The sequence below is a fragment of the Rosa rugosa genome, chromosome 6 (assembly GCF_958449725.1).
Source record: "Rosa rugosa chromosome 6, drRosRugo1.1, whole genome shotgun sequence".
Classification (NCBI taxonomy): Eukaryota; Viridiplantae; Streptophyta; class Magnoliopsida; order Rosales; family Rosaceae; genus Rosa; species Rosa rugosa.
Genome location: NC_084825.1, coordinates 28,169,588 through 28,182,386, shown reverse-complemented (window position 1 = coordinate 28,182,386; position 12,799 = coordinate 28,169,588). Strand labels below are relative to the sequence as shown.

At 37.9% G+C, this 12,799-nt stretch overlaps 1 protein-coding gene and 1 long non-coding RNA gene across 2 annotated transcripts; one reads left to right on the top strand and one right to left on the bottom strand.

Moving 5' to 3' along the window:
* Nucleotides 1–6,327: 6,327 nt before the first annotated feature.
* Nucleotides 6,328–9,055, bottom strand: LOC133716059 (uncharacterized). The gene is made up of 3 exons (XR_009849332.1): nt 7,224–9,055; nt 6,750–7,014; nt 6,328–6,607 (listed from the first exon to the last, which is right to left on the bottom strand). It is a non-coding gene; the product is annotated as an uncharacterized LOC133716059 (long non-coding RNA).
* A 775-nt stretch (nt 9,056–9,830) lies between these two features.
* Nucleotides 9,831–12,679, top strand: LOC133713412 (uncharacterized). Its single transcript, XM_062139430.1, has 2 exons — nt 9,831–12,142; nt 12,282–12,679. Exons 1-2 carry the CDS (start codon nt 10,898–10,900, stop codon nt 12,285–12,287), a joined length of 1,251 nt encoding a protein of 416 aa, XP_061995414.1. The 5' UTR covers nt 9,831–10,897; the 3' UTR covers nt 12,288–12,679.
* The last annotated feature ends 120 nt before the right edge of the window (nt 12,680–12,799 follow it).

Sequence of the window (12,799 nt, the reverse complement as noted above, 5' to 3'; positions counted from 1 at the left end):
TAGGCATAAGAGAGAGTACAGACCTTGATAGCCATTAAAATGAAATTAGGTAACCAGAAACAATTACCCAATTCTAGTTCTACAATCCGACCTGAACAAGCATGCATGGTGTTTGATGGTATTTTCGCGTAGAGGTGATGGTGGTTTGGAAGTGATGTACGGTGGAGCAAGATGAGAGACCGACAGAGAAAAACGCAAGAGTCATGAGGAGTGTTCCAGACTTTTTTCTCTCTTTTCCTTCCCTTCTCTCCTCTTCGTTCTCTCCAATTCTTTACAAAATAGAAGATATAAAGGGGGAATGAGTCGGTTGCGAAAGAGACAAAGAGGTTGAGAAATTCTAGGTTTCTCTCCGTAATTCCAAACCCTTCTCGATTTTTTTTTTCTTCCAACTAAATTCTAAATTCTAAATTCAAGGACTTTGTTAAAAACTATATTATATTTTCTTAAAAAAAAAACCGGGTTATCACAAGGACCCTGTTTGCGTTGAGCCATAACAAAAAATTCGGTAGTTACCGAATGCCCCATAGCCTATTTCTCTGATTGCACCATTGAGGAATTCATCATTTTCGTAGGATCGGATTTTCTAGGGTTTCAAGATGGATATGAATGTTTTGGAAAAAAAGTTTTTTTTTTTCTTTTTCCGAAAAAAGGTAGGGTGATGGTGGTTTGAAATTCAGGATGGTTTGATTTCAACGGTGGTGGTACGCAACGGTTTGTGGTGTTCTTCGGGATTCAAGATTCAAAGGATGCAGCGCAAGTTCAAAGGATTGAACCTGCTCTGATACCAAGTAGAAAAGAATACTTCAATTCAGGGTTAATTCAATAATTATATTCATCCCACAATGAGGGTATATATACAAGTATAAAGGAGTAGTCTAACTCTAATAGGAAACAAACTTTCCATAATTACAGGATATCCTAATTAAATAAAATCCTAATTACATACAGATTTACAGCGATTCTACACCAAAAGTTGCTTCTCCTTACCATTGTACATGATCAACTATAAGCCGTATAGAAAATTACATACTTTATTTTTTCATGAGAATAATCATATACGTGATCCTCTGTAAGTCTGTATTGTTCTCCTTTTATGTTCTATTGTTAAAAGGACAACAAACAACCTAAAATTTTTATGAGATAATGGATAATTTTATACATATTTATCTGAAGAAAAAAAAATCCAGTATGAAAACTCTAGCTTATCAGAGATGATAATGTAAACATAACTCGCTCTAAATGAAATTCCCTAGAATACTGATTAAACAAAAAAAAATCAACTCTAAATTAGAGGACAAACTAGAAGCGTATTCAAACCAAATTTGAAAACCTAGTTGAGGAACACAATTCATAAGTTGGAAGAAAGAGACTTACTTGTGTGACCGAGTCTGTGTGAAGCAGCAAGGGGAAGGAGGAGACAGAACTCACAGCTGAAGAAGGAAGAGAGAGGAAGAGAAGGTGTGAAGAAATATTTAAGGCTGGAAAAGACGAAAGCAAAGCCCAAAGAACGTAAAACAGGCTACCTTATTAGGTGAGGAAAGGTCTTTACATCCGGCCCAATTTAAATGTGCGCACAATGCGGTTCAAGTAGTTGAACCCGCAACTACTTGAAATGCACCTGCAGCTCCCTCCATTTCTGGCTCCTTGTCTTTCTTGGAGTTTATAACCTGTGTGATTATAAGAGAAGGAACACGTTTGATTTTGTAGAAATCCTCTCCTCCTTCTGCAACCTTACTACAAAATGTGTTGGGCATCCACTCGATGGTCAACTCCTTGAGCGTAGAAATACGTTGAAGCCCCTCTGGAACTCCCTTCAATTCTAAGCAACGTGTAATCCGCAAACTGCGGAGTCTAGGCATGGCTCCTTTTGTAAGACCTTATTGAACTAGATATCGGCGTTTTCACTTAGGCTGACATTGTAGGAGTTTTATAGTTCATTTTGTAACATCAGTGTATTAATAAAACTTCTAATCGAAAATAGTTTTATTAATGCAATCTGTTTTGAATTTGAATTCAAATAGTATGGTTATTTAGAGTAATCCATCTTTTTTTGAATCAATGAACGAATTTTATAGATAGGTTCTCAAGTGAGGTGATTACAATCATAGGTTACTACATCATGAATGCATGCTGGAGTATGATTCCTCCATACTATTTTATGAGTGGACTCAAAGCCTATACCAGCTAGCCAATGGGCAACCATGTTGCATGATCGAGGGGCATAACATAGCTGCACATGGGGAATTCCAGCCATGGCTCTTTTGATATCATCGATCAAACCTCCATTTGCAAGGAGACTATATGGTCTGAGCAAGATGCTTCTGCAATTGCTTCGGTGCAATCACTCTCTATGATAACCTGTTGTAATTGTAAAGATTTCACCACATCAACACCAGCTCGGATGGCATATAACTCTCCTTGTTTTGGGGAAGCTAAGTGGGGGACAGGGCCAGCAAAGGCTGCAACAACTTGCCCAGTTTCAGTTCGCAAGACTCCTCCAATTCCTCCTTTAGTCTGATTGGACAAGTAGGAAGTGTCCACGTACGTTCATTTTAAGAACTCCATTAGCAGGGGGCTGCCAAAAACGACAATGTTGTTGCCTTCTCGTTGCAGCTGGAGTAATGCTTTTTGAAACTCTTCGAGCCAAGCGAAACTACTTAGGAGAATATCTTGAGCAGTTTGCTGTGATTTAGAGTAATCCATCAGTCAAAGACAAGGAAGTTATAAGACAGTTCCTTGATGGAAGGAACTGCCTTGATTGCTTTTCTGATTTAACACTACTAGCAAATTTGACTATTCACACTGATTAAAATCAGTGGGTATAATATCTAATGGTCATTGATATCCGTGTGGGAAGCTCAATAGCCACCCTACACTCACGGATTGGATTTCTGTCCCATTTGAGGGGGTGGCCTTTGGTCTCTCCACACTGATAAAAAAATCAGTGTGAACTTTTTTGTGGGACCAGCACATGCTCACAGAGATACATAAAAATATAATATAAAATTTGTCTTTACAAATCAGTGAGAATATTAATCACTAAACTAAATATGTATAAACTACACAGTAAAAATAGAATTAGTTAAATAATGTTGAATATTAAGTTATTAACCAACAATATATATTTGAAGAACAACCAATAATATTAACTAATTATTAAAATTCTCATCATATTCGATACAAGGAGGGAGAAGGGGATGAATGTCAATAAATATACAAACAAAATATACATGATTGAACAAAGAAACACACTCCAGATTAATTCTTCATTTCTTCATCTTCCCGTTCTCTTCATCTTCCCCTTCGTCTGCTGCATCTCCAGAAGACCAGAACCCCCTCTGTTTGCATCTCCAGAAGATCGATCAGAACCCCCTCTGTTTTTGTCAATTGATGATCAATATCAATTGGAAAGGCATGAGTGCAGATGCAAACTTATTTAATAAATTATATTTTTATTATTACTCACAGATATCCGTGTGTGTAAAACCTTATTACAGATGTCTATGAGTGTAAAATTATTTAATAAATTGCATTTTTGTTACTTCTCACAGACATCCGTGTGTGTAAAACCTTGTTACAGATGTCTGTGAGTATAAAATTATTTAATAAATTGCATTTTTGTTACTTCTCACAGACATCCGTGTGTGTAAAACCTTGTTACAGATGTCTGTGAGTATAAAATTATTTAATAAATTGCATTTTTGTTACTTCTCACAGACATCCGTGTATGTAAAATGTAAAACCTAGTTACAGATGTCTGTGAGCATAAAATTATTCAATAAATTATATTTTTGTTATTATTCACAGATATTCGTGTGTGTAAAACCTAGTTACAGATATCTATGAGTGTAAACTTATTTAATAAATTATATTTTTATTATTACTCACAGATATCCGTGTGTGTAAAACCTTATTACAGATGTCTATGAGTGTAAAATTATTTATTAAATTGCATTTTTGTTACTTCTCACAGACATCCGTGTGTGTAAAACCTTGTTACAAATGTCTGTGAGTATAAAATTATTTAATAAATTCTATTTTTTATCTGCTAAATATGTGGGACACACGGACATCTATGAGAGATTTTATGTAGGCAATAGTGTGAACATGTGCTTATGTAGGGTCCAGTTAATCAATTCACACGGATGTCTGTATCTAGAAATCAAATCACACGGATGTTTTATCAGTGTGAACGTCAGTGTGTATAAAATCAGTGTGGGTTGCTCATTTTGCTAGCTAGTAGTGTAAAATGGATTACAACACCTTCATTGATCCCTGCTAGAACACCAAACCTCAATCAAATTGTCCAATTAGCAATCTGAGATCAAGGGTGGATCTAGGAGAAGAACAATGAAAGGAGGCAGCGGACTTGGTTAGTATCTCTACACACCCTTTGTCTTTTATTTCAATTTATATAGTTTACCGCAATGATTTACACATCCTAACTTAGGATTAGAATACTATATCAATCCTATATTTGTCCTTGTTGATTTTTATTCATGTAAATATACTTGTTGTTCAGTTTACATCTTACACCTTTCTCCACCGACCACTCTTGTAATTTCAACCATTCAACAAAAAGTAGTTCAAGATGACGAAAGCCTCCTTGGGAGAAAGAGAAAACCAATGATTTTTCAAGCGAGTCACGGCCGAGAAAAAGCACCCTTAAGACAGGCAACTCGATTCTCCAATATTTTTATCTGGTCGCCGTTCAGTTTTGTTCCTTTCAGCGTTATCTTGGTGAGATTTGGATAGCCCAAGAGCGCTTCTGGTAGTCTTGTCATTTCTTCAACAGTCTCAGCTCACCGATCACAAAATGGTCCTACCCTCAGAGATAGAGACCGAACATGCTTAAATGTTATGATTCTTGATATCAATATGTCCTTCAACTTCTCGAACTGACTACATTGTGATGCACGTATGTGTAGTTTGATCAACTACTTTTCTGACTAGAGTAAGAGTAAAGGCTTCTTGATCAAGAGGTTATTGCTATAAGCTTGGGATTTCGATCAACGCTGCCAAGTTAAAGTGGGGGGGTACCTGCAAAAGACTCTTCAATACCTAAATTAGTGAGTATTTAATTTGTAAGAAATAAGTGAGTAGGGGCTGATTGGTGTGCAACGTCTACAAATTATGGTTCATAACGCTACTCTTAAAATGAAGATGAAGTTAGGGAATGCTTGCCGCTTGCTACGGATTTGGTCAACTTGATCGGTTCTGCCTTATCCAGATCCACCTTAGGAAATTTGGTTGGGCTGCCTCCCACTCGCACATTTCTTGACTAGAATCCAATTACGCATTACCTAGATCCGTTTTGAGGATTTTGCCTCGAATATTTTATGAAATAGGTTGGGCCACCTCTCGACCCTTTTTTCTACTAGAACCTGATTCCATCTTACCTAGATCCACTTAAAGTAGATTATACCTCGAGGGAATTTCTTGAATAGGTCAGACTGCTTCTACTTCAGCCCATTTCATGACTAGGAACTCATTCCAAAATGTACACCCGAACACTAAATGGCTGAATCGTATTAATTACATTCCTCAATGAATTGTACAGAATTACATACAACTGATACAAGAGATCGAAAGACAAGATCCCACATTAAAGCCAATATTGACTTGATTGCTTACGTATTAGAAACAAGGAATGAAATGTCCAGACACGATTACAATTCTACAATTGATCATAGGAATTGCAGCAATCTCCTATAATAAATTCACAAAGTTTGCTAAAATCAAGTTACTTGATTTTCACTTTTCACTTTTTGGCATTCTTTAACAGAAGAAGTGGATGAAAACGAAATATAGGGTGTAAAATGTTAAGAAAGGCTTCTAGTCAAGAATTGGGCTGAGAGAGAGGTAGCCCAATCTCTTTAGGAAATTCCTTGATGTAAAATCCTCTCGAGCGGATCTGGGTAAGGCAAAATAGGGTTGTAGTCAAGAAATGGACCGAGAGAGAGAGGCAACCCAACCTATTTGGAGAATTCCTCAAGGTGGATCTGGATAAGACAGAATCAATCAACGAAATTGGTCAGCTCGACTGAATCCGTAACAGACAGGAAGTACTTCCCCACGTCATCTTAAAAGTATGTAGCCTTCACTCTTACTCCAATCAGCAAAGTAGCCGAGAAGATATTCTACCGAACTTTTCCCCATGAACATGAAACTTTTACATCTATCTTTTTTTTTTTTTTTTTTTAAAGGGGTTTGGAACCCAACCTAACTGGGAGGCTCAGCCCCACGCCCGGTTTCATTTATTGAAATAAAATTTTGTAAATAATACTAGCCTTCTTGCACGCGCATACGCGCGTGCAAGGGCCGTGCTCACGCGTGCGAATTATGATTTTGACCGTGGTATGGTTTGCATGTGCATCACATCTTCATTTCTAATAAAAGCCAAGTACCTAAGATTGACAAATATTCTACCAACCTTACAATTAATCAAGATTTGATAACTTGGCCTCTTTACATTCTCTTCGGTTTTTTTCCTTCTTTTTCATGCTTCTTCAACCGTTTCTTCTCGGCATCATTTGTTTTCTCTTCTAATCTCTTTGGTTTTCTCCTCCCCCTCTTCTTTTGCTTTTTTTTTTTTTTTTTCTATTTTCTGCAATGACCCAAATGATCTCACTATGAGAGGGATTTTTCTAAAGGAGGATCAGAAAAAATGTGTTCAAATCAGCATTAATTACTTAGGTAGTGTATAATCATATTAAAAACAAAAACAAAAACAAAAAGACATTACAGACCTGGTTAAGTCGAAGGATTATTTGTCCATAGAAAAAAAGTCCAGGCAGGCCATGATTATCATATATGCAGTTTATCCTTATACCAATGAAGGGGCTACCAAGGCAGCAACTCCAAACCTCAGAAGGCAATATAACATAATTAAGGCAGAAACATAATACCTCTAACCCCTTCCCACTACACTTAATTAAGGCTCACGAACTGAAATTTCGCCATAATGAAAGTCTGAAACCATCATTTGAAGAACACTAATTATATTGGAGTTTCCTGTAATCAAATTGTTAACTTTCGTCAATAGAGTCACTCGTTGCTTTAACACTACCACAATATCTGAAGCACAAATCAAAGCCAAAGTTAAAAAATATCATTGTTTGAGATGAAATTCGAAACTGTTGGCACCATTCCTTTGCCAGTCACTACTTAGTTTTCTCATTTTTAATATGCTAAACAAAAAAAAAAAAATCAGCAAAACCAACCTTATATGAACAATCTTCCTCTCCCAGAACCCTTGTGAATTCCACCTATCAAGACAAAAAAAAAAAAAAAATTGTGCAAGATCAGTTCAAGGATGATTAATCATCCCAACATAACAAACAGTTGCAGTACCGTAGAGAGATCACACAACCAAAATTGATGACGCAAAAGGAAACCAAAAGGGAAAGAATTTCTTATCTTAAAGTACGTAATTGCCATCAATCATTTCACCGGGAATTTGCTAAACACAATTGTGATGGAAGAGGTTAAAAGTATAGAACTATACAATCAGGGCCGGCCCTGTGAGTTTGGAGGCTCAAGACGAAAAAAAATTCGAGGCCCCAAAACAGAGCGTCAGTGATAACAACTTCAAACCCAACCAACATCCAACAAATTCAACAATTGAATTATTTGAATCCCTAAAGAATATCATATAGAAAGCCTCACGGGCATATAGCAAATTTTCAACAGAGAATGAATGAAACAAAGATGAAAAAAAAACGCAAATGGAGAAGTAAAAAACCAAAATTTCATCAAAACACAAAAGAAAAAGCTTCAAAGATCTTACCTTTTTGCTTTTTGGAAGATAAAATCAACTCTTCAATCCCTAGATGTGTTTGAAACTGATCCCCGTTCTTGGTCCTCACTGGTAGTCATCAGTTCTATCATATGCCTTGTTTTCTTTGCGGGGCTAGGAGCACCAAAAATAGTCCTCTTCTTAGAGTATTCAGAAATGCCCACTAAATCTTCATCTAGATAAAAAACAACACATCTATAGTTTTCCTTAAGCAAAGCAAAAATATCAACCAAATTTGGGGCACCAGAGGCATCCAAAATTGATAAGCTTCCTGACAGTGATCTAGAGCAGCACCACAACGACACTATTTTTAGACTCAAACGGGTAGTTAAGGAGAATTTCAATACTTTCTTTCATCAGGTTCAGAGCAATACTAAAGATTGGAATAAAAGGATGCTGGTCATCCATAAATAAAAAAGAAACCATATTCTTATCCAGTAAAGAAAGCTTATGAATGGTACATATTTCACAAACAGAGATAAGCTCACCCAAGAAGTTAGACAAAGATAAGTCAACATCAATTGAATAAGCCAAGTAGAGACGAAAGATAGTGAACAAGAAAATCAACCAACTAACCACTAACTGAAGTCGAATTGCAATCATCAATTGTAACCAAATTGAATATGAAAATTCAAGGAGCGTACCTGATTGATGATAAGATTCTAACCAAAACCCAATTCTTAGATAGACCCAATTTATCTTATTTCCAAAAGAAATTGGGAACCCAGGGAGATCGAGATTAATTTTGATAACCTCAAACAAGACTTTTGAGACCCGTTTTGTCCGCAAAAAGCAAGACAATCGCATCGAAACTTCATCCCAGCAACACAAATCATCCAACATAGCTAGGTCGCAGAAGCAATACTTGGATATTACAATTTCGAGCCACCTGGGAATACGATGCCCTAGAAGGAGAAAAGAGTTTACCGGCCAAATCTCAGAACACAGTGTGTAATCGTTCTTTGCATCCCTAGTGTTGAAAGTTACAAAAGCCCCAAATTTTCCTGAAGTCGAAGCGGAATAACCTTCTTCTTCTCCAGTCTCCACCAAACTCAATAGGATCATGAAATGCATTACTTGCAGATGAAAAACTCGATTCTCGGCGTTGAAATTGATGGACTCCAGGCTACGGATTTCCCCATTTAATCACGAAGGCTCCCCAGAAAAACCAGAGATAAAACCCTTGCAGAGCTCGATTTTTCACCATTGACTCTGTTAAAGACACTACCCTCGTTAAACCTCTTTACTCTCTTAGATTATTTCGTTAGCCTTTTTTTTTTTTTTTTTTTTATCTGCAGTCCTATATATAAAAAAAAAAAAAATTTGAGGCCCCCTAAAATCTGAGGCCCTAGGCGTGGGCCTGGTTCGCCTAGTCTTAGGGCCGGCCCTGTATACAATACAATTGTTACATGTAAATTAGACAAAAGAACCTAGAGCTTTGCATAATCTATAGTAACACATCACCCGTGGCAATGTTTCCATCAAGAGGACGAAGTTCTATTTGATTAATTTTCTCGTTGGGGACTTATTCTATCGATTGAAGTCTACGATCTTGAGCGAAGATTGCTTGGGAAAGAAAAAGAAATTGTTTTCTGCTCGCCAATAACAAATCTTGAAAGGAGGAGAGAACGTAAGAGAAGAAAACTGCAAATCAGTTTTTATTCCTCCAACTGCTTGTGGGAGAGTTTGTGGGAGAGAAGAAAACTGCTTGAAAGTGGTTTCTGTTTGTTATCTTTTTACTCTTTTATCCTCTTTGAATAAATTTCTCTATATTAAGCAACTAATAAACCAAGGGCAATCGCAGGGTTTTTTGAAAATTTAACCTTAAGCCTTATTGGCTTAATTAATACTGATGTGCATTATACGGGTAGAAGGCTAGTGTAAATAATGTTAAAAAAATATACGTATGTTAGCTAGCTAGTAGATACACGTATGTTAGGACCCCAGTTCCCATTGGGCTTACTATGACTACCCAGCCCATCCTTATGACCCGTTACTGATTTATGCAAGCTGACGGTGTCGTTTTGGTCTAGTGATGAGTTGATTGTAAGGGACTATATAGCTCAGTTTCTCATCGGTATTCGGTAGGCTTGAAATGAATGAAGTTTAGTTTTACTTTTCTCTGCAATTTCCATTTCTTATTAGTTTAGGGTCCTATTATGTGGTATCAGAGCCCATCGATTGGGCCGATGGGGCAAGGGCCACCGGAGCTGTCTGTTGCGGCGGCGCAATATCGGGTTTCACCTGGTTTTGCTCCGACGAGAACGGCGGTGTTGGACGGCAGTTCTGCTCAACCTACTGGTACATACACTGGTTTCTCTCTCTATTCGCATTCGTATACACCACAGATTCCACCACCGCAATACTACCCACCATCACCGCCTTCACAATCGTTCACCCAAAACCCTCAATTTCACACTCAGATTAGTAGTATGGTCGATTCCACCCACTCCGTTTCCCCAATCCATTCTCATATGACCCATTCCGTTTATTCACTACCACAAACCCCTAATCACCTCTTTTACACCACTTCTCAGCCTCTGCAACACCCGAGAAATTTCCATTCACCATGTCAACATCCTCCAACTCCAAGTGAAATCTATCAGCATTACCCACCTACCCAACCCCATTTTATTCCCACAAACCAATTTGCTCCTCCACCTCCTGCTTATGAGCAACAACGTCCAATTTCACTGGCACCTGACCGAGTACATGAAAATCAAATGGACCCGAGGATTTTGGAGATGCAGGATTCTTTTGAGGCCATCCGCGCAAGGCAATCCTCATTCAGGGCTCAGATTTTGGAGGAGCTCGGACAGTTGCATTTGGGTCCTAAAGCTCCGGTTACTGAATCGGCCTCGAGTCCATTGAAGTTTGGGTCATTACCTGCGGGATCCGTCACTCTTACAGTAGCTAATGGTTCGTCATCAACGTTGTCGGCGTCATCGATAGGTATACCGATTTCTGAAAAACCCAACTTAAAACTTAGTCCTCATGAAGTTACTTTGGGCTTGAATAAGAATTTTACCACTACTTTTGTTAATGGAAATCATAGTGAGCACACTACTACAGCGGTGATGGCTGAAGAACTTGTGTTAAATGTTTGATAAAAATATTGCTAGAGGTTTTACTGGAGTGGAATTTTCTGATAGTTACGGTAGTGATGTTGCCACCAGTATAGTGTGGAGGAATGATGCTCAACATACTAGCTTTAGAGATGGTTCTTCTGCAGGGTATGGGGAATTGGTATCCCATAATCATAATTCAGTTGGAAATATAAGAGTCGATTTCCATGAGAGAGAGGAAAAAGAACTTGAAGATGCCTATGGTGAAGATGATAATGAGGATGAAGGGGAAAATGACAGTACAGAGAGTTATGTTGACGGTGAAAGTTATAGTGATGATTTTCAGAGCGTTGATGGGCAAATTGTGACAGATTCAGATGAAGAAGTGGTTACTGATGATGAAGGAAGCAGACTATGCATTAAAAAAGAGGCATTGCTGGAAACTATGTACCAGTCCAAGGACCCCAAGAGCCTTGATGAGGCGGAGATGTTGGAGAATCTGTTCAATTGTTTGTGTGGTTTGTTGATGCCATTGGAGAACAGGGACATTAATGCTGGAATCAAGGAAGAAACAAGTAGAAGAGATGTTGGTGATAGTTCCCTCGGTGCTGTTTCTTTGGAACCATTGAAACTCACAAAGTTTGCAAAACAAGTCGCTGAGCAGCTATTTGGCAGAGCTGATATACTGGAACTAATTGCAGTGTGTGCAATTTTTATCAGTGCATCTGTCCTAGTTGGAACTCATGATCAATTATTCTCATATTACAAATCAAGCCTCATGAAGCTTCTTAGGGAATTGGCTCACATCTTTGACATTAAGGGTCAAATGGAGATGACAAATAAACTTTGTGAGAGATTGCTAAAGCAGAAGGATCAGCATCGTGACATTGCCAGCATAGCTATGAAGGCTATGGTTGCTGAAGTTTCTACTCAATCAAGTGCACAGTCTATTCTTGGGTCTATTTTACCGCAGTCGATAAAAGGAAGTACTGCCCGGGGAATGAACACAGAGATAAAATGTGAATGTCCTGATATCTTATGTTATGCCCTTCATAAGTTTGGCGATATTATGGCAACCGACCATGAGCTGCTGTTGGGTGCTCTCTTGTCTCAGTTGAGCTCCAATCAGATAAACGTGGGGAAGAAAAGTGTGTCATGCATCGCATCACTTGCTTCAAGCTTGTCAGATGATTTGTTGGCAAAAGCTACTGTTAGAGTTGTTCAACACTTGAGCAATAAAGGCACAAAATATAAAATGACTCAAACCTCTTTGTCTCAGGTATTCACTACTTTGAATTTCAATTATCAAGATGTTAGAAGAGCTTTTGAGAGTTTCTTGTCTCTGCTATGATTAAGATCTATAACCATAGTCTCTTGAACTCTAAAGTTGAAGAAGAAAATTGGCCTCGTGATGATAGGATTGAGAAAATTGGCCTCCGACAAAAACCTGCCACCTATACACAAATTTTGAATGCTGGTGCTGGAGAGATTTACAGGATGGGAACTGTATTCAACCATCTTGTAACATCAGGGCAGAGTGCATATTCTGGAGATAGTTGTATGCTTGTGCTATTGCATGTGTTTTGGCCAATGCTAGATAAACTTTTCAGGTCTGAGCACATGGAAAATGATGGGAAGAAAAAAATATGTGCAAAAAATCTACGGAAAATGTGCTGCAGTACATCTATTTAATTACAGAGGTGATGATTATAAGTAGTCTAGTACAATATTGGAGTAGCTTAAAACAACAGGATTGGTTGTAATAATATTTTTACAGAGTTGCTCACCTAAAGGAAGGAGTGTAAGGAAGTACTGTGTTCACAGATAATGTTGATGTATACACAATGATATTCAGCGTCCCAGAAGATGTTGATGTATACACAATGAAATTACAACTTTTATTTTGCTTACAGCTTATAGGTGAAGTAATCTGGAA